Source organism: Ciconia boyciana, chromosome 18, assembly GCF_034638445.1.
Source record: "Ciconia boyciana chromosome 18, ASM3463844v1, whole genome shotgun sequence".
In the NCBI taxonomy this organism is placed as follows: Eukaryota; Metazoa; Chordata; class Aves; order Ciconiiformes; family Ciconiidae; genus Ciconia; species Ciconia boyciana.
The window spans coordinates 3377021-3397940 of NC_132951.1; the positions used below are offsets into that span (position 1 = coordinate 3377021).

General features: G+C 48.4%; 1 protein-coding gene across 1 annotated transcript in view; it reads left to right on the top strand.

Moving 5' to 3' along the window:
- Window positions 1–276: 276 nt before the first annotated feature.
- Window positions 277–20920, top strand: part of GPSM1 (G protein signaling modulator 1) — an 81828-nt gene continuing 61184 nt past the window's right edge. The window contains exon 1 of the mRNA XM_072882957.1: window positions 277–432. Coding sequence (XP_072739058.1) covers window positions 374–432 — 59 coding nt within the window. The 5' untranslated portion in view covers window positions 277–373. The remainder of the gene's footprint in view (window positions 433–20920) is intronic.

Below are 20920 nucleotides of genomic sequence, written 5' to 3' on the forward strand. Positions count from 1 at the left end.
TGCTGCCACGGCTGCCGTGCCGCTCCCCTACGCTGCGTCTCGGGTGGAGGGCTGATGGCGAGGGCAGCTGCGGGCTGCCCCGCCCGGTGCTCAGCCCCGCTCTCCCCCGTCCCACCGCGGGCTGCCCGGGCGCGGGCGGGCGGGAGCCGCGGCCGCCGGGGCGGGCGGCAGCGCCGAGCACGGCGGGCCGGGCGGAGGAGGAAGGGCCGCTGCCCGCCCGGGGCTGACATCAGCCGGAGGAGGGGCCTGCCCGCGAGTTTCTTTGCTCGGTGCATCACTTCCCGCCGCTGCCATACTCCGCTGCCCGGTGCCGGGCTGCAGCCGCGCCTGCCTCCGCCGCGGCGGGCGGCTCGGCTCGGCGGGGCCGGCGCCCATGGCGTGCCTGCCCGGCGGGGACAGCCCGGGCTCCGCCGCCCGCCGGCTCTACTCGAGGTGAGCGGGGCCGGGGCGGGCGCTCGGCCGCGGGGGAGCCCGGCCCCGGACCCTCCCGGCTGGCCCCGGAGCTGCGCCCGCCGGCCGCGGGGCCGGGGGCCGCGGGTTCGCCGGGGAGGGGAGGGAGCGCTCATCCCTGGGAAGTGAGAAGCTGTTGCACGCCTGGGGACCCAGCGGGAGTAGAGTGAGAGGAGAGGAGGGGAAGGACGTGGTGTTTCCTCTGTGGGGCAGCTCTTGCCTCGTGTGTAGGGTGGTGGGTGCTGAGGTTGCCGAGAGGAAAACTGTGGTTTTCCTTGGCACTAGCCCGGAGCGATCAGCTCCTTCTGTTAAGGAGGCTGATGCTGAAACCTGCTTTGTGCTGGGCATTTGCATGGGAGGCTCTCGGTCGCACTGCAGAGACTTTGAAGTCTCAGCTTTAAAATTGGGCGCTACAGGAAATCACACAAGGCTGGAGAAAAAAATAGCTTCAGGCTGTCTGGCGTTCATGAAAATACTGTATCTTGCCCATTCTTTTCATTGAGAAAAAGTCTGAACTAGAGTCAATTGGAGGCCTTACGACATTGCTTGAAGCGTTGATGTTTATGCTGTTCATCCTCATCGTGTTTTATTTCTCCTCTAGCAGTCAGAAGTGGAGGTAATGCTGTATCTGGACTAGAGGGGGGGGGGAAATGCTTGAAGTATATGCAATATTGTAGCTTTTCATCAATTCTCTTTGCATGCTTTGCAATAATTAGCAGGGCAGCTAGTGTATTGTCTAGTTTAATGAGTAGTGGTTCATTAGGACAGCGGGTGTTTCTTGTTTTCGTATTGTGTAGCAACTCCTGGGAAAGTGAAAAGAGAATGCAGAGTTAAAACCATTGGTCTGCCTACCCCGGTGGGGTAGAGCTGCAGAGAAACACACTGGCTTTTAATCAGACTGGATCTTTTTCTTTCTTTCTCTTTTGTTTTTCTTGAAAACTTTTTGGGAAATAGACTTTGGTCATTTTTGTGAAGGAAGTTGTCGTGGGGGACTGCATACCACTAACGTGTGCCTGTCCAGCACAGTGAACACTGCCACCGGCTGTTTAGTGAAGAGAGAAGTGGGAAGCACCTCTCCTGTGGCTTAGCCTGGGTGGCTCTGGCAGGGCGTGCGGAGTTAAAATTCCCTGCAGCGCTCTTCAGGATTGCTCTGCAGGCCTTGACCAGTACACGTGGATGGAGCCTCTCTGTCTTTCCTGCGCTGTTAACTGGAGTTGTAACTTAGAGTTTCTTCCTTAACTTCACTTGTATCGCAGTGTAGAAACTTCTAGCTTGAAGTGAATGACTCTCAACTCCATCCCAGAGGCATATCTAGGGTGATAGGTGGAACCTCAGGTGACTGTTTGGGTGGTAAAGCCATAATGACTGGTATCAGTCTTCCTCAGTGTGGTTTTTTTTTGCCTGGGAGCAGTAACTCAGGTGTAAGAACTGCAGAAGGTGCTTGTGCAGGCAGGGAGTGCCAGACCCCTTATCTGGGGGTGCTGGGGGAGGTAAATTCCTTCTAGGAAGAGGGATGGGGTGAAAGGAAGCATGTCACAGAGAAATGAAAGTGTTTATTCATTTTACTACATCCCTTGGTATTTCCCTAAATTCAGCCCATCCTAAACAAAGGCATCTGTTCTGTTGTTGTGTTCCTAGCAGACAATCTGTGTGGTGACGGGGCCAAACTCTTCTATTTAGAGAGACTGAAGTCAGGAGTATCTCTGCTGCAGCAATAATACACCATCTGCATTTTTGGAAAAGAGGTCCTGTGCAGCTCTTTACGTCAGCTCTTGCTAACCTTTCTGATGCCATTTATTTCATTGCTGTTGCTACAGCAGAACCGTTAGTCTCGAGGGAGACTTGTTGGAAGTGCAGGGCTTTGGAAGCAGTTGAGCAGTCGTGACTCTCTACAGGGCTGGCGTGTCTGCAGTGGCCAGCTCCTGGTATTGAATGTAGGATCTCTGGCCAGGGCTTGTTGGAAACATCGAGCTCTGTGATCATGCTCTGCAAACTTGAGCTAAGCAAGTATTACATGAGCCGCAGCTAATGCTTTACCTTCCAGGGGGTTTTGATCTGGTGCTAATTTAAGTGCATCCAATTCAGCTGTGTGTAACCTCTGAGGACTTTTGTTGGACAGAATCCAGGCTGTGGGAGCTGTGAAATACCTGCTTGCAGCAGGTGGCCTTCTCTTCTCTGCTGCTGCAGGTACAATCTCACTTGCCTCTCTGTGCTGGTTGGCTGACCTTGAATGCGTAGGAAGCACCAAGCCCATCAAATGATTCCGCTGGACCATAGTTCCTGAGTGTGTGTCAAGCTCATGCTGGGGACAACTCCGCCAGTGTCCGGAGAACTCCACTGGATTTGGCCCTTTGCTTTTAGAAGACCACTCTGGAGATTTCAGAGTCTGGGAGCGAGGCGTGGGCGCGTTCTGGGGAAACCATCGCTGTACTGCATTGACATCACGGAGACATTATTGATCCCACACAGAAAGAACATTAGATAATGCTGCAATCAGACCAGAAATGTATAAATCTGGCATGAAAACTCAGATGAAAGCACGTCTTGTTCCTCCCTCTTGGGCCTCCCTTTCCCTTCCCCTGCTCTATGTTCTCTTGCAGTGCTGCATATTTTCAGTAGAGCTGTTGGCTTTTGTAATGTTTACTAACTTCTCTTGATTGTGTCATAAACAGTCTCCGACTCGCTCATTAATGTCACTACAGTGGGTACCTGACCTGAATGTGCATCGGGCAATTAGAGTGTTCTCTCAGAGCACCACAGATTTTTCTAGAGAAGGCAACTTTCTCCTGTTCTGATGGGAAAACTGAGATGGAAGAGTTGTTGGGCTTCTGACATGGAAGGCAGTGAGAGAGGGCATAACTCGGCATGGGAGTTAAGGCAGAATAAACTGGTGTTTGCAAAGCAAATTGGGAAGAAAGTCCACCATTGGGGTGGACCTCCCTCTGGAATGGTTCCTGTTCATTTTGTACGTATCCAAGGGATCACAACAGCATGAAATATTCTTATCGCTTTCCAGGTGCTAGTACTTGTAAAGTAAACTTTCAAAACTTTGTAAGACTGGACTTTATATAATGCTAAAAGCAGTGTTGCCTTTTGTTCCTTCAAAAGCAAAAAAAAAAAGTTACATATTGCTTTCTTTTAAGATACAATGAAATACCACCTCTTAGGAAGAAGATGAATAATTTTTATCTGCCTCAGAGATGAAAAGTAGCACCACCAGCAGTGCTAGTTTTGGTGTTCATTAGGAATTTTACCGAATACTCCAGCGAATAAGCCTTCTAGTAGCAACAACTGTGTATTAACTTGGGCTGGATTTGAGCAGCAGTGTGATGACAGAGCTTTGTGCCTTGCTACAAATCCTCTGAGCCTGAGGGTTGGAGAGCTGTTGGCTCACAGGAGGATGGCAGAGGAAGAGTGCGATTAGCTTGTTCTGTGGGACTGGGGAAGGGCTCGGCTGAAAGGATCCCTTTAAACTTGCTAAAGATACCTCTGAACTACTGCGGTAGCAGCTATTGCAGACCCTGGAACTAGCTGAAGTGGCGGCAGGGTTCAGGAGAGGGAGCAGACCTCACCTGGGTGCTGAGGCCTAGGGTAGCTCTTCATGGATGGATGGGAAGTAACTACTTGGATGTCTTTGCCTTATAAAAATACTTGGAGTTGGTGCAGTTGAAATCTGTTATGTAAGCAGGACCTACAAAGAAAATACAATGTTCATGTGACTTTAACCTGTTTGAGCTTGCAGGCTATTTTACCTGCTGTTTGTGTCTGACTACCTGGCAGATTTCCCCTGTCTCCCTGTTCTGATGTTCCAAATTGCCACAGCTGTCCTCTTCTTGTCTCCAGGTCAGGATTTGCCTGCTGAGAACAACAGCGTTGCGAGTGCTGTGACTGAAGGTAGTCTGTCCTGGATGGGCAGGTTTGCAAAGTGGGGGCTAGTTGGCATCACAGTGAAAATATGGTGTTTTGCACCAACAGAAAGCTGGAAATTACCCTTTTTTGTCTCTTTACTCCATAGATCAAGCTTGAAATTGCTTGATTATTATATTTGCGAATGCTGTTTTAGAGGCTTCTAAAAGATTACAATTTTTCTTTTGTAGGCCTATGCAGTCAGTTTCCATTAGGCAGAAGGATGTGAAAAACGGGACAAACATTTCTAAAATAGCTGTGCTGCATAATAGGTGGCCTGAGCAAAAAATTATATGATAGCTTAGCATGCAGTATTGGTTTTGTTGACATCTGTTTTGGGACATTTTGAACAACTCACTCGTAGTTTCAGCATTTGTGAGTAATGTGGTCATCCCAAAGCGGAGCCAAGCAGAACATTTAGTCTCCACCGCAGCAGGGAGAGGGGACCCTTGCTGGCCGGGCCTTCGACTGGGAATCAGCGTCTGGCTTTGTTGCAGGTTTCCCCAGGACCTTGGGCATCCTTTTTGATTCTTCTGTGTTTCGCCTTGTGGGGTGCAGGGAGAGAAGCTCTCTTTTTCCTTCTCCCTTTGGTCTCTGACGTTAAACAGGTAGAGGATGTGCCTTGCACCTGCACAGTGCCTAGCACAGCCTGATCTTCATCTTACTTCTGACCTCTAGGTGCTGCTGCAATACAAACAATTGTTGTCTTCAGGGCATTAATTTGACTTGTATGTGCACATGTAAATCAAGTTGAGATGATACACTGTTTTTTTTTCCACGTGCTGGCTTGCACTTCAGTGACTCAAGTTATGCCAGACCTCCTGCTTGTTGTGCCTTGTGCTTCTGGGGTGAGAGCTGTCCCTCTGGATTCTTTATCCTGAAATACTTTGCCTTGTATGAGGCATTTGTGCCAAGCAGACTAGGAAGAGAACTTTGTGAATTGGCCATGTGTTCATGGGTTATACGGTGTTTGCTACTGTGTCAGCTGAAGTCAAATAAGCTCATGTGACTCGTGCATGGCCTGAGGGCACCCCTTCAAGCCGGTTCCCTGCGAGATGAACATTGACACTCGATTTGGTCACCCCAGGGCCTAACGGAATGGAGAGCTGGGTCTGGAAGCGAGGCAGCCTTTGACCCTTCCCAGCTGGGATGTTGTCTGTGAAGCACAAGTGAGCCGTGCTACCCAGTGCTCCCTGACTAGCTACTGAGGTGCCTTTTGCTAGCTGTTGCATTAATCATCAGATGCATCCCTCCTGGGAAAGTATCTGAAAGAGCTCACGGCAACAAGGGAGACACTGCCTGGAAAGGGTTCCTATAACCAGGAGATTGGTGGGGGGCTGGCTGGGGCTGTCTTAAGGACAGAGAAAGTCCTTGGGATTTGTAGTGGTAGCAAGGACCTCTTACCGCTGGATGGCAGTTGGATCATGGTGACCAGGTGTTGCAATTTAGTTGCCTCCATGGGTGGAGGGTCCCATTCTCACTCCTGCTGGATCCAGGTCTTGTCAGAGCTTTGGCTGGTGTCTGCAGCATCGTGGCTTGCTTATGCCACATGAAAATTTTGTGTGTAATTAATTTGTTTTCCTGGTGGATGTAACTAATTAGGGATCTGCTGCCTTTTATTTTCAAAGTTAGGGGAGCAGTGCCTATTATACCAAAGGATGAAAACTCTTTATGAAGGCTGAGAAATTGATTTGTTATAGAAGAGTGATTTTAAAATTCCTTTGTGGCTATTCCTCTCTTCAGCTGAATGCAGTTGAACCATGACGGCTCTGGTGATGGTAGCAGAGACTTGGGAGGTGATGGGAGATGAGAAATACCTGGGTGAAGGAGAGAGAAGTGGGCTGCATAGCTCAGTTGGCATTCCTCTCCTCCAGTTCAGTGATGAGAGTGTCCCAGACATTGGATTTATTCCTGGTACATTACATAAACCACAGCGGAAAGCCTTTCCTTGGTGTGTGCCTTGAGGATGAGCAAAATCATGGCTAACAGCAGGAAGGCTTAAAATTGGATATGTTGGTAAAAGGCTGGAGAATCAGATTCTTTCCCCACTGATTGAGGCTGCAGGCTTGGAGGGAAACATCTGCAGTACACTGTGCAGATAGGAAGGGATTTTTTTTTTTTATGGACTGGGGCTAATAGAATGACTTTGTTTTTTAAACAAAGCTCATCAGGATGGAAGATCCTGCCTGGATTCAAACCAGTAGAGTGTCTGTGTGTGTGTATGTTCCCATTAGAGCAAGAAGTCTCCAGCCCTGAAGGCTGACTGCCCTGAGGGGTGACGTGCCTGCTCCTGGTTCCCTGCACCAAGCTGGCCGCTCTGCTTGAGACGTTGCTGGTGCTTTCAGCTGGAGGGGTGTCTGAAGCTTGAGCGAGGACAGAGGAAAGGCAGTGGGGAGATGGCAGTTGTGGGGCAGGGCAGACCTTCCCTTGCCGCTCTGCAGGACCACCCTGCTGCCACCTGCCCAGCCCGCCTCGTCGTGCCCCGAGGTGGATCTGGGGTGACCCTGGCTTGTGTCCTGCATAACCGGTGACTTCTCCGCTTGTCCTGTGGCTTCCTGCATCCCTGCTGTTTTAAAGTGTCCCCGGGGCACAACTTTGTTACTGCACCATAATCATGTGCAGTTCGTGCTCTCCCTAGAGCAAATACTGGTATGTCACAAGCCTCATCTCCCTGTACTCCTGTGTTCCAGCCCTGCTTTCTACTCTGGGCTGCCTTATCTCCTCTCCAACAGATCAGGCCTTCTGTCAGTAGAGAATATAAACTGTGTTTTTTGTGCTGGTGAGGTTGCTTTTTTGCTGTCTTGTATTTTTGTGCTTTAGGTGATGTCCAAACTTGCATTCAGCCTTGCTTGAAGAACAGGTTTGAATTCTGTCTGGTCTTATGCTGCAAGAAGCCACCAGCAGCAAGTTTCCTGAAGTGGAGGGATGCATCTTATTTAACTCTTGATGCTGTTATGCTTTAAGAGCAATTTTATCTCCAAATTGCTGCTCAACTATACCTAATTTCCCCATCCCTCCCAGTCCTGCTCTGCATATCACTTTGATCAGCCAGCCCAGCTTCCAGAATTCAAAGCCACTTCTCTGTTATAAAAAAAAAATGCCAACAAAAGCCATGAAACAAAAATTCATCCTGTGTCTGGGCATGCAGGCTGCGTAGCCTGACCACAAAGTGAGGGTGTTGAATTCTGGGCCTGGGCTATTTATGTTGTCAGTGGGAAAGCTTTCCATTGACTGAGCTGCTCCCTCCCTAAAGATACTTTTAATTAAATGTTATTTGACAGATCTGACTTTCTAACTGGCTTAGATTTAACTGGTGTAAATGGAATATTTTTTTCTCCCCACTGAAAGCTGAAAAAAGTAGGACTAATCTTGTTGGAAGGCTAATTGCATTCAAAGTCACGACTATCTGTTGTTTAATGTAGTAAGCTGATAGAGTGGTAAAAAAAAACCAAACACCCAACCCCCCCCCCCCCAAAAAAAAAAAAAAAAAAAAAACAAAAAACAAAACCAAAAAACAACCTCACAACCAGAAAGGTAACAGTCCTGCCAGTGCTTGGTGAGGAGAAGGGGAAAGGGACACCAGCTGCCTGTGGCTTGGAGCAGCAGCTCTCTAAACAATGCCCAGCAATGTTATGCAACTGCCTAGGGAAGGAAGTGAAAATTTATCATTACAATGCAGTTTCAAGGGCAATATTAAATGAGCAATTTGCAGCACAACCCTGTACTTAACTGACTTAACTAACTTCTCCTGGGATAAAATGACAGGGCTGGTAAGGGCAATAGCCGTGGCCTCTGCTCCCACCAGGAGTGGAACGAATACAGGCTCTTTTTAGAACCGAATCTGAGGCACTGGGCTGAGAGCCCTCAGAGTGGGCAGCCAAACCCCACACCAGTGTAATGGCCTGATCCTGCAAGTGCCTCACTGATCCCTGGCCCATGGAAGCCTGGGAAAGGGGGAGCAAGCACGTGCTGAAGCATCTCATTGATATCTGATTGCTCTTCCTTATTTCAGTGGAAGCAATAAAAACTCCTCTGCAAAGCCCTAGACATTGGAGCTGCAACACAAACCCTGAATGAATTACTTGGAACACAGTGCTACTATCTGATTGCTACCTTCAGGGTAGAAATAAATAGCTTAAAAGTCTTCTGCTATTCCCAGTTTTCTTTCATCAAGAGGATTTTGCCCAAGGATGACAGGCACTGGAACCACAGGCCTTTCCTTTCTAACTCTGAGATTAGAAATGATATATCTAAAGAAGCTTCATTTTCAGCTGTGAGTCAGTAGCTCTGTGCAGCTGCTAAACCTGAAGGAATTTTGAATGAAGAATATTGGATTGTCTTGTCTCCCCTCATGCTTTTCTGTTACGCTTTGCACTTACACCCTCTGGAGCAGCCAGAGGAGCTCTTCTCTGGGAGTTGGGGGCTAATGCATCTTTCCTCCAGATGTTGCAGGAGAAAGATTAAGAAAATTGATTTAAAATGGGGAAAACACCAATGTTATAAAAATAACATAACTCAGTGTAGAAGCCGTTTCATGTTGAGCCCTGGCTCCACCTGAGAGCAGATGTTTTGTCTTGGAAGCTGCTTTTAAAAATGCATGGATAAAACTTAGTGCCATCAGCTGATATGTGCAGTTTGCTCTCTGAGCTGCAGAAAATGACGGCTGTGTTATGCTCCTGGGAAGCAGCTTCGAACATGTGCCATGCAACAGGGCTCCTCTCCTGCCCTGGGGATCCAGCTCCATTTCCCTCCCGTGCTCTGGCTGCCAGGGAGCAGACCGAGATGGCTCGTGCGAAAGCGAAGCGCTGCCCCTCTGAGCCCCTTTCGTGGACGCCGTGCAAAGCTTGCTGTGGACGTGGGTCTGGCTGCTGATCCATGATGAAACCTGGGGCAAGTTATTTGATTTGCAGCCTTGCTCATGCTTGCCTGCCTTGTCTAGCCTGTGGAGGAATGACTTCTGCTATAGGATTGCAGCAGACTCAGCACAGCGAGACCAGCTTTACAATGGGGCTTGCAAGTGTTGTGGCAACACAAATAATTGATAGTTGTGTAGAGTTCCTGAGGGGAAGCTCCAGCACACGGCTGGGACAGGCAAGTGGTCCATGTGTGTGCGGTGGAGTTTCTCCATGCCTTGAGTAAAAAAGCTGCTCAGCCGTGCATATGTACAGGTAGAATGGAGGGCTTTGCTGTACCAAATGGCTTTGCCAGGTTATGTGTTTCCATGACTTTCTTGAGGCTCCTGTGATTTTGCAGACCACCAGGCTATACTTGCTCTTTGGTGGGTATCACAGCAGGTGCCTTTTCAGAACGCTGGCCCCATACAGCACACTGGGGCTTGGCTGGCGGTACCTCCCTGGGCACTTTGGTGTAAATTGGTATGATTTCCTGTGCTCTGGCTTGGAGCAGCTTGAGTGCAACTTAGCTGTGGAGCAAGTTTCTCCTGTTATCCACACTACAGAGTTGAGGTTGTTCTTTGTGTACTCCATCCATGGTACATCCATTCATGCCTGAGGAGGTTGGAAAGTGCCGATTAATATTTATTTCTCTGGGGCTGTTTGTTAATTACTGTTATTCATGGTTTGCATTACGGAACTGCCTAGTGTCCCATGCTGCTGCGCCAGACTGAGTGGATCCTGGAAGGGTTATATCCGTTCCAGGGTTTCAGAGTGCTTGGTAAACATCAGTATTTTATTGCAGCCTTTCTGGGAAATATTGTTTCTGTTTTCAAGGGTGAGAAATTGTATAGTCTTCAGGGTGAAAGAGAATATAGGTGGCAAAGCTGGGAGCTGAACGTCCTGACTCCCACTCCTTCCCTTCAGCGCTTCCTTACCCATGTCACAGTGAGGTTAATTGTGAATTGAAGAAGAGACCTTGGCTTTGTCTTTTACTGAACTGTGCAGGGCAGCGCAGCACTTGCATTGCACGATATTACAACAGTTCTGCTGTTCTGCTTAATATGGGAGGGAGCAAAAGGCTGTTTAGAAGGAAGTTGCCAGCTGGTGAATTAAAGACCAGGCTCTGCCCATTTACAAGCTGTGCCTTGCAAATGCGGTGGGAACACTGCAAACCACAGGCCCTGGGAGAGGAAAAGGAGCAGCGTGGGTGGCCATGGGGTCTGGTCACCATGAAGAGTCCAACTCCAGATATTGGCCTGAAGAAAGCAGGAGAACAGCCCCAAGTTGTTAGAGTGCTCAGGCACTTGTGACTCTACATATTTATCTGTCTTTCAGGCTTTGAGAAGAGAGCAGTTAATTTAAAAAGAGAGAGAGGGGCACAGAGAAAAATGTTCCCTGTCAGAAAATTGCCTGCAAGTTAAATCGCGTTAAGACCTGAGTGGAGTTCCTGGGTGCCCTGCGTTGAGGGGTGGTTGTCTTTGGGGTATGGTGAAAGATGGAGAGAGAAAAACACACATCTCTCTTCTTACAGTCGGGCAGGAAGCTTTTGGGATGGGCAGTGGCTGCCAGTGCTTTGAGGAGGGTCCTGTCGTTACTGTAGTCCAGCCATGTTCTTGTAAAGTTGTTATATCACAGCTGATACTGCATCAGAAAACAGCCCCTTTTTTAGCAACTGTCTGCAGAGATTTGTATTGAGAAAATGGCATTGGGGATTGTATCTTGCTGCAAAACACAGAGGCCATCAGATCTGACTTGTTTACTGGCCAAGCTTTCTGCAGCATGAAGGCAGGAATATAAACCACCAGTGACTAAACAAATGAAAATATCTAGCATCATAAGCAATGTGTGTTTCTCTTTCCTTTCTGACAAATGAGCCCTTCTGATTTCAGCGAGGAGTAGCTTGCTTGGGAAACCTATGGGCCAACATCTCATGGCGAGTGAACGGGGACTTACATACATAAACGCAGATGAATGCCCTGGAATCGTGAGACTCCATGTGTGCCTCGAGGCATTTCCTGGCCTCTGAGTTCAGCCGAGTGTCTGAGCTCCTGCACGGGTCTAAATAATAAGGCATACGAGTTTGCTGTGACGCACCCAGAATTTTAAGGCTGCAGCCCTTGGCCAGCTCTTGTATCAATTGCTTCCATCAGGGCTGTAATCCAGGAAATTGCAAGCATGAACTAGTTGGTTGATTGAAGTCTGTGGTTTGGTTCTTTCCTGGGTAAAGCCACTGGAGAAAGGGAGGCTGTCGTGTTATCTGCATTCATCCCTTTCATGTGCACTGCTGGGAGTGCAAACAGCAAAAGTGTGCCAGCAAATACCACAGGCTCTGTGAGGAGATTGTGTTCAATGGGGAGCTTTGACAATGTGTTCAGGTGTCTAAGGAGTTAACAATGAAATGGCTGAAAGTACCCACTTTTTTTCTCTGCTGTTCTGGAAGAAAATGAAAACTTGCTCTGCAAAATGTACGTTTCCTTCAATAAAGCCATTCTTTGGCATCAGTGTTTTTGGCAGAAATTTGTCATCAGTCATGCCATTGAGTGAGCATTTTGCAGAGAGTTGTGTGAGAGATCAGCAGCGGAAAAAGAAAGCCTGTGAAAGCTGCATGGGTGTCTGAGACACTGGCCTCCAACAGAGGTGTCCTGCCGTGCCATATGTCTGCAGGAAGGAGTGCCAGGGCTGCGTGCTGTGGCTCTGTCCTGCCCCGTGCCTGAGGAGCACGTCAGCTCACCGGCGAGCAGACGTCCTCCGCTACGTGGTCTGTGCTCTCTGTGACTGGACCGGTCCTGGCCCCAGCATCCAGGACTCTCCCTGTCCCCGTTTTAAAGCCAAATACACAGTGACACAAGGATGAGGAATGAGCAGAGAAAACTGTTGTGTGACCTGCCCTTGGCTTCCCCCCCACTGAACAAAATGACATTCTCCTGTGGTGGAAATCTCTTTCTCTGAAGGACCCTGGGTGAGGGTGTGATCAGTGTGATTTCAGGGAGTCCTCCCAGGTTTGCTGAAGCAGGGTCAGACTCCAGCTGTGCTCGGTGAAGCTCCAAGCCCATGTGCAGAGGGCAGAGCTCACCTGCCCAAGGCTGGGGTGGCTGTGCTAACAGCAGCCTTGGGAAGGGAAGGAAGGAGACGCTGTACAGACCTGGCTCCAAACAAGAACTGAGTCATTTGTCAAGGCTGACGGCTCGCTCTCAGAGCTGGTTGCCTGAGGCTAACATGGCATGCAGACAGGAGATGTAAAAGTATATCTATCTATATACACACACAGAGGAGAGAAAAGTAACAGCTCAAAACGTGTGACTGGAATTAAAATAAAAAAAAATAGAATTCCCAATTAAAGCCATGTGAGTTGGAGGATGTAACTGCTCCTGAAAGGCTCGTAGAGGCTGTTTGTACAGCACAAATGCAGCCACTCCATAATGCCCTGGATTAGAACAGGCAGGCTTCTCCAGCACACGAAATCCGTGTGGAAGCAGTGTTGTTCCTGCATGTCAGCAGCTTCCACAGCCCACCACCCTTACGGGTTAAGGTAAGGAGCTGTCTTGTCACCTGTCTCATCCTCCCTGTCGCTGCTGCCTGTGCTCCTGAAGTGCCTTTCTCTGTGCAGCCTGCTGCTGTGCCATGTCTTTCTTTCACTGCTAGATGATGATGTCTCTATGCAGGAACAGAGATTTTTTTCTGAAGACATGCATTATTCAGTAGTCAGGATAAATGAACTCCCTTGATTTGGGCATGTGTGTAACCCTGATGCTATATTCTCCCTTCTTTCACGAGCGTAAGGGAGGAGGGGAGCAGTGAATCCTTTCAGTGCTACAGAGCAGCCTGTGTTCTGTATAAAGCCATTGCAATGCCTCTGAGGTTGCAACAAGGAGCTAACCTAAACCTAAAATAGGTCTGCGGAGAGATCTCCACTATCCGTTCCTGCTCGTTGTCTCCTTAACTGCGTGTTTCCATCAGGCAGGTAATACATGATATAACATCACACTTTTGGCTTCATCCTTTCTATGTGCACCATAACATACACTTGCTGTGCCAAGGGGGACTGTGCAGCAGCAGGGAGGGTAAGAAAGAAATACGGGGGATGGAGGAAAAAAAAAGGAATTGGAAGTTAAAGCCATGAAGGACGTGGCCTTAGGAAGCTTGATTTGGAAAGGGTGTCCCCTTTCCAAAGGGTATCGGGTTCTAGCCTCTAACCCCGCAGGTGTGGCTATAGGTGCGGTGCGGCTGCGTGGCTGGTTGCCGCTACATACAGCGAAGGCAGAACACCCTGGTAAGCCGAGATCTGCTCCTGCTCTCAGCTGGACTAGGAGCCTCACCTGGTGTCCTAGGGATGGGAGGGTGTCTGCTGTGGCATAAGAGTAGCTGTTGCGTCAGACTGGAGAGAGAAGTGCCAAGGTTTGGAGGGAGTCTAGAATATTTTGCTGGAGTTGGATGTGCTGCAGGCCTTTACCCTACTTTGTGAGGAAAACAGGAAGCTTTTTGGCATAGAAAAGCTTAAAAATCTGGTGCTTCATCCTTTTATTCCCCTTACCAAAGGCTCAATTCCAAGAAACACATAAAAGAACATAATTTTGTTATTTTTTTTCATAATAAGTTTTGCAATTTGCTTAAAAAGCAAATCATTGTATGGACTAACTCATGATTTTGTGATAGCAATGAAAAAATTATTGGGGAGAGTATTAACATTCTTGCTGTATCCAGGAAGACTTTCCATGAAACATGATGTTTATACAAATTCCTCCTATGGAAGAACAGGACCAGAGTCCATGTCACAGATTCAAAGATGTACCATGCTTTGTATGTGGCAAACTCGTACAACAATATATGCTTGGCTGTTATTTACACGCATGATTGAATTTCACTAATACCATAGCGTTGGAGCAAAACCTGATGTGGTGCTGTGTTGGAGAGGAGCAGGGTCTTGCCTCCGTGCACTTGATTCGTACAGACGTTCAGTGCAGCGGTGCCAAGAGTTTCCAGGGTAGATGTTATCTGTGGAGCTATACTAGGACAGAAGTGCTAAAAATTTGGGAAAATGCGGTGGAGGACTAAGCCACACAATCCTCTGGAAGAAGTGAAACCAGCTTGCAGGATGCTGGAGCTCCAGGGTTCCCCGCAGATGCAGCAGACACCCACCACAGACTGTGCCGCACAGTGCTAGACGGTGGGTCTGTTCTCCTTGGATTAGCAAAGCAGAGCGTAATTCTCACCTTGCATGCGAGCTGTGTTGCTGTGAGGCGATGGCCTGGCCTTCTGGGAATCCTGCCACGCTCTGATTTATGGGCTTGCAGATTAATCTGATGGCATGTATAGATTTTTCCATAATGGCATGAAGAAACCAAAAGCACTTTTGCTGTTGTTCTGCTGAGTCTGGATTTGCACAGAGGAGCCTCAGAAACTGTGTCTAGAGATGCTGGCAAGGGCTGCAAAGGACCCCTGGCTGGTATCTGAGCTCTTGGAGAGCTTCTGTTTCCTGGTTTTTCAGACAGATGTGGAATGTTATCTTTACAAAATCCAGAGGTGTGCCCTGTGGCTGTGCAACAGCCAGGGAGAACAGCAGTGGCCTGCGCCTGAGCGCTCTCACTGTTTGCCAAGGCAGCCTTTTAAATGAATGCATGTGTCTGGGCTGATTTCCGATTTTTAGCACCCCTGAAATTTTCAGGGAGAACATGACAATGCTCTTAACAGCCCTCAGAGTGTGAGACAGCTGCAGAAAAACAATGTAGAATTGGTGTAATCTGCTCTGCTACAGCTTTGCCAATGAAAATCTGTCCTAGTGTCTGGCGTCGCTTCCAGCCTGGACGCGAGCTCTGCCCACCTGCTCTTTGAGACCTGGGAGAACTGCCATGTCTGTTTTCCTTAGCAGCTTTCTCTGGTTTGGGCACAGAGGACTGTAATCACCGAGGGAGGAACCATCACGGGCTCTCGCTGGCATGCTCTGGCTTGCTGCCACCCTCTTCACTGGCTTTACCAAGTGGCAGTTTGAAAAAGGAGTTGCTGCTTGTTTGGATTCGCTGGATTTGATTGCTTGGTTCCTGCTAATTGCTTTTCAACAAGTTCTGCAGAAAGTAAAGGAGGGCCAGGTTCATTCTGTTTCTGTCACTAGATCACATCCAAATCCCTTTCAAGTGTGAGTGTTGGTGCAGAGCATCCTGAGCAGTCTCTTGGTGAGCTGTGATGGCTCAGCATCTCCCTGGCTCAAAGCCTGGATGGCCCGGGAGCATGAGATCTGGGGTATGTGTAGATAGATCCCAAAGGCCTCCCTCTCTTGGACCGAAATACTTGGCTTGGGGCTGAAGGGAAGCAGATGAGACAGGAAAGGAACAGAACCAAACTGGCTGTAGGTTGCTGAGGAGTCAGTGGAAAAACCGTGGTGTGGACTTTGTCATTGTTGCCTTTTATCCTGCATTACGACGACAGTCCGTTTGCCGTGCCCTGCGCGTGGATCAGTGGTTGGCATGGGTATGTGGGTAGGAAAGAAGCGGTGTGCAGGCAGTGCCTGCAGCCTCTCTGACTGCTGGCGCTGGGCAGATGCAGGGGAGGTTTGGGATGAGGCCGTGCGTGTGGAGGGGGCATGGACAGGGGGCTGGGTGGCTGGGACAGGCAGAGGTGGCTTCCTTTGTCTGGCCGGGCTTAACTGTAACACAGTCCCTAGTGTTGCTGGGACTTGGCAGCATCTTTTCAATATGCAGTTGTTTTCCTGCTGCAAGTCCATGCTCCAAGGCAGGAGCAACTGGCAGGTTGAGAGAGGAAGGAGAAGGGGGGGCTGCAGTTGGGGAGCTTGAACTGAGAAAAGACTTGGGCCTCTGGCCTCTGCATTTCTGGGAAAACAAGACTTGCTTTCACTTGGCTTCAGAAAAGTAGTCTGGGTGTGCAGGAAAGGAAAGGAAATCTCCTAAGGCCCCTTGGCCTGTGCAATTGTACGGCACAACTGAAACAATTGTGCTGGGTGGTGTTTGTGGTGCTGAGCCTGCCGGCGGGTGGGGGTGGCAGGATCCCGGGACAGGCTGCGATGCTTTGCAGTGAAAGCTGTCTTACAGCTTGAGTCCCGGGCTGCACGCTCGCTTTGTCTGACCTGAGCTGGCACCGCTGTGTTGTAGCTTCGCTGTCGTCCCTCAGGACTCATCCCTGGCTCTGATGAAGAGGACAGGAGGGGCCAGGCAGAGCAGCTGGGCTGGGGTCCTGGCTGGCCCCATGGGAGCTGGCCGCTGAGCCCCTGTTGTGTGTCTGTGGGAGGCAGGTGTGCAGAAGTCAGTTGTGGAAAAGACGTGTCTGAGTCTGGACACCTCTCGTCTCATTTACAGTGCTTGTAAATTTGGAAAGAGAATCCCCCAAAGCAGAATCCAGCCATTTTCAGTTACAAATTTGGCATGAACGAACCCCTGTATATTGGTGGGTAAAAAGTTGAATCGCATAAATAAAATGGGTAATAAATAAATCGGCCATTTTCATTGTATAGCTGTTGATGAGCTATTTGTTTTTCTAATGTATATCATAATTTTAACCGAGTGTATTTTGTAGCAGGAGCAGTATGCTGATTTAAATCGCAGCATATATTTTAGTGAAAGGATGTGTTGACCTAATTGCCAAAGTAATGTTATAATGAAAAGCCATTCAGACTGCATGTCCTCTCTTGCCCTCTGGTTTCTGGAAGTGACTGAAGGAAATAGCACTTCTCTTCTGGTGAAATCGTCCCAAGAGTGTTGTTTCATTGCAGCGTGATGGATTAATTTCACTGAAGGCGCTAGCATTATACAAGAAAGCAAAACGCTCTTGGAAAACTCAGGAAGTTTCCCTTGCTGTGCTGAAATCACCGAGTTCATTTCCAGTATCCTCGGTGACAAAATCTGAATGCCTAAAACTTCATCCTGATGCAGGGGCTGTTGTGCTTGCTACTCTGCATGGCAGATTTCAGATGTTGGAGCTGTTACCTTTGACTGTGGTCTGCAGGTACGGGGGTGAGAGAAACTCCTGACAGCACAGATTGAGCGTCCTCCTTTGTGCCTCCGGGGAAGGAGAGAGCATCATAGTCCCCTAGCATTTGGCAAGCTAGTGCTGCTGGCCTCTACGCTTATTTTCCTTTAGCTCAAATGGCAGCTGGTGGTGGTGGTTGGGCTCATACCCTGCTGATGAGCCATGCAAAGAGATTATGATCCAGGCTCTTCAGGTTTCACTCTCACTCTTCTTGAAAGCAAGTTCTCCTGCACAGTCCCTCTTCCGAGGCATCTTGATCAGTTCATGTGTTTGGTGGATTTTTTATTTTTTTTTACTTGGGAGTCGGAACATGTTTTAATGAATTAATTTTCAAATTGGTATCTCCTTAATCATCATTTCCTTAGACCCTGGAAAGTATTTGCATCTTATAATTTAAGTGCTTTGAAACTGCGCATCAAGTGAAACTGTTAACCAGGACGAGATGAAATTCACATTTGCACCTTAATCCCATCTGAGCTATCTCAAATGCTGCCAGTTAATTACATCCCACCATGATCCTTTGATATTTGAGTAATTTTGGAGCACAAAGGCTTAAATTTGTGTTCATTGCCTGTTAGAGGTTTCACTCCTCAGATGACACAGAAAAATTTCATTGTGTTCTCTGTTCTTGCTATGGATTAAGCTGTATTTGTGGGAAGGATTTGGTATATGGATTAAAGATAATTATTTCCAGTGTATAATTTATTGAGAGCCCAATCCTTCCAGGTGTAGAGCAGGTTTCTAGAGGTCATGAGTATCTTAAGCTCCTGGAGTTGAGAGCATCTCTTTGGGCAGAGTTAGATCTTCGGTGATCATTTGGCATCACCGGATGGCACGAGCCACTGGTTAAGCTGGTGGCACGAGCTGTGAGAGCATCCTTGCCTGGGTGCAAAAAGCTGTGCCACAACCCCAACAGAGGCTCCGGTTTGAGTCGTTCACTTGGTGCTTGCAAAGGAGGACCTGGCAGAGGTGCTGGGAGCCAAGGCTCCTGGGTTCCTTTCCATTCTCTGCAGCTGACTCACTGTGGGCAAGTTATGTCTTGCTGTATCTTAGCTTCCTTCTTGCAAAACGGGGTAATAGCTACCCTTGCACCTTTGCAAAATATTTTGCGGTCCTTAGGTTGAAAAGTCTCTACGTGTACCAGTCTCTTGGCATCATAAGTTGCTTCACAAAATGCTACTAAAACAGCACGTAACTCCTGTCTGCCCTCGGTTCTCACCATCCCCGTGGATCAAAGCCACAGAGGTAGTCGTTCTGCGTGGCGCTTGGTCAAAAGGAGAGTTGTGTGCAGCCACAGGGGAGTTGTGTGAGCAGGAGAGTGCTGGATGACTTTTGCTTTCAAGCAGGCAATGAGGAGTTTGAATTTGAATTTCTGACAATGATGCAGCTTGTTGGAGCCATTATGAATTGAAATGGGGTCTTATTCAGCTTTGCTAATAAGAGGGTAAATGCAACTAAATACAGCTGTCTTCCTCGCTGTCATTTGGTATTTATTAGCAAATATGCAGTGGAATTGAATCCCCTGTAAGTACTCTGCAGCTAATGGTAGATAGCAATTAACTGAAATGACTACTGTTGAGCACTGATGCTACCATCAGTGAGTGGAAGAGGAAACCTGGAGCCGGCGCAGAGACCCAGTGGCTTCCAGAACTCCCTGTAGTTTTCCCCTCTGGATTGCCTGTTTCATGCCCTTATCAAAAGACTGCGGTAAAAACCGCTTCATCTTGGTACTCCCTGGAGCTCCAGCTTGAGCAAACACTTCTCAAGCAGCACTAAGTGTGTGTGTGTGGATATATATTTTATCATTTTCATTTCGGGGGTCACTGAAAGGACTCACTGCAATACCGCTACCAGTGAAAGTGTGTGGAGTGGAAACATCCTCCCCTCCAGGTGTGCTGGTGGCACAGAGCTGCCCCTGCAGCACCTCACATGCTTCAGGAGATGTGAAGGAAACTGGCCCAGATGCTTGGAACTAATTCAGAAGCTGGGAAGGACTGGGTGCAGCATTCATTGTTCCTTCTTTGGCCTTTCCTCTCCGAACAAAACAAGAGGTTTTGTTTTCTTCCCGTCACTAATAAGGTGACATGTAGGTCAAAGTGCCGCAGAGGTTCTGCCCTCCATTGACTGGAGGGAAACCAGCTTCCGTGTGCTGATTTCAAACTACCAAAACTAGTTTGAGTCAGGCTAATTTCAGGTATATCTTGATTTGTTTGTCACCCTTCCCTACCAGCCTGTGCTTGATACGGTGCCTCTGTGGAGACACTGCTTGTCAGGAGGGGATTAGTGCTTGGGTTGTGACGTGGGTGGGAAGCGAGGGGCTGTGCTGCAAGGAGAGCTGTCAGCAGGGTGGAGAGGCATTGCTGGCTGTGTTGCACAAGAGCTGGTCTTGGGAATGAGCTAATTGAGTATTTTCATTAGTGCCCTCCCTGCAAAACAGAGCAGGTTGCTAATGGGTGTGTTGATGATACGAGGTACGAGCAGTGCGGGGGAGGATGAGTATTGAATAGGAGGAACTGGATGATTGATAGGTCTGGTGTCATGGCAATGTGATGATATTTAATGGTATGAAGTTGCAAGCACGTGTACTTAGGAGCTAGTAATAAGATTTTCTTCCCAGAGATGGGAGCTCATCATTTGGGAGCAAGTGAGAGAGAGAGGCGGCTGCGTATGTACTGGTGGCACAATGACGTGAGCCCCCAGCCTGTTGCCAGGAAAGCCTCGCTTGATGAGGAGCGAGGACCCTGCCTGGGGCAGAGTAGCCAGAGAGCAACTGCCCGAAACACGTTGTGAGAGTGCCCCAGGCAGAGAAGAGCAGTCTAGTCCAGCTTGCAGTGCTGGCCCAAGGCTAAACAGGTATAAATTCACCATGAATAAATTCGGGCTGTGCATCAGGAGGATCTGGGATAGCTTTCCTCATGTAGGGAAGCCCATGAAAATAGTCAGACCCTTCATCAAGCGCAGCATGGGCTTTGGACAGGAGAAGCGTGAGCTGGCTCGTGTGGGATGTGAGCTCCCTCCCTCGTGTCCCTGCATGGTGAAGGGGGACCGTCCCTGGGGAGTCCGAGCAGCTCGTCCCTGGCTGTGTTATCTGGTGGTTCAGAGTCATCGGCTGCTTGGCCTGTACAGGAGCTGTGCAAAGGCCAGGAAAGGAAAGTGCTGAAGGAGAATAATTCCCAGCTTGATTACTTTCTTTAAGGATGTGCTGCCAGTTAATTATTTAAATGCATATTTAGTTAGTTAAGCCAGTGAATATACATTTACACTGAGCACTGGATAAACTTGATCCCTTTTTGATTGGGAAAAAATGTTTAATTGCCCCTGTCATCAGTGCTCTGAAATTACATTTATTTTTGTATAAAAGTCAATCAGATTGCAAGTAAGATGCTAAAATCTGTTGCTTCATTAATTCATATCGATAGCTATACTAAGGGGAGTTTTTACTACTGTTGGTGTTTTTGGTGGGGTTTTTTCTGCCTTACCTCCTGTCTGAAAGCTTGGGTTTTATTCCTGACTTTAGAACTACAACAGCTCTGGGAATGAGTTTTGCAGTTGCCCCGGCTAATATGTATCAAATACCTCTAAATATCTTTTTTTTTTTTTTTTAAGGCAGTTTCACCTTGCAGGCAGGAAGAGGCTCTCTTGCCCTGTGGGATTTACAATATTTAAGGCAGCAGACAACTGTCTCCTAGCTCTGT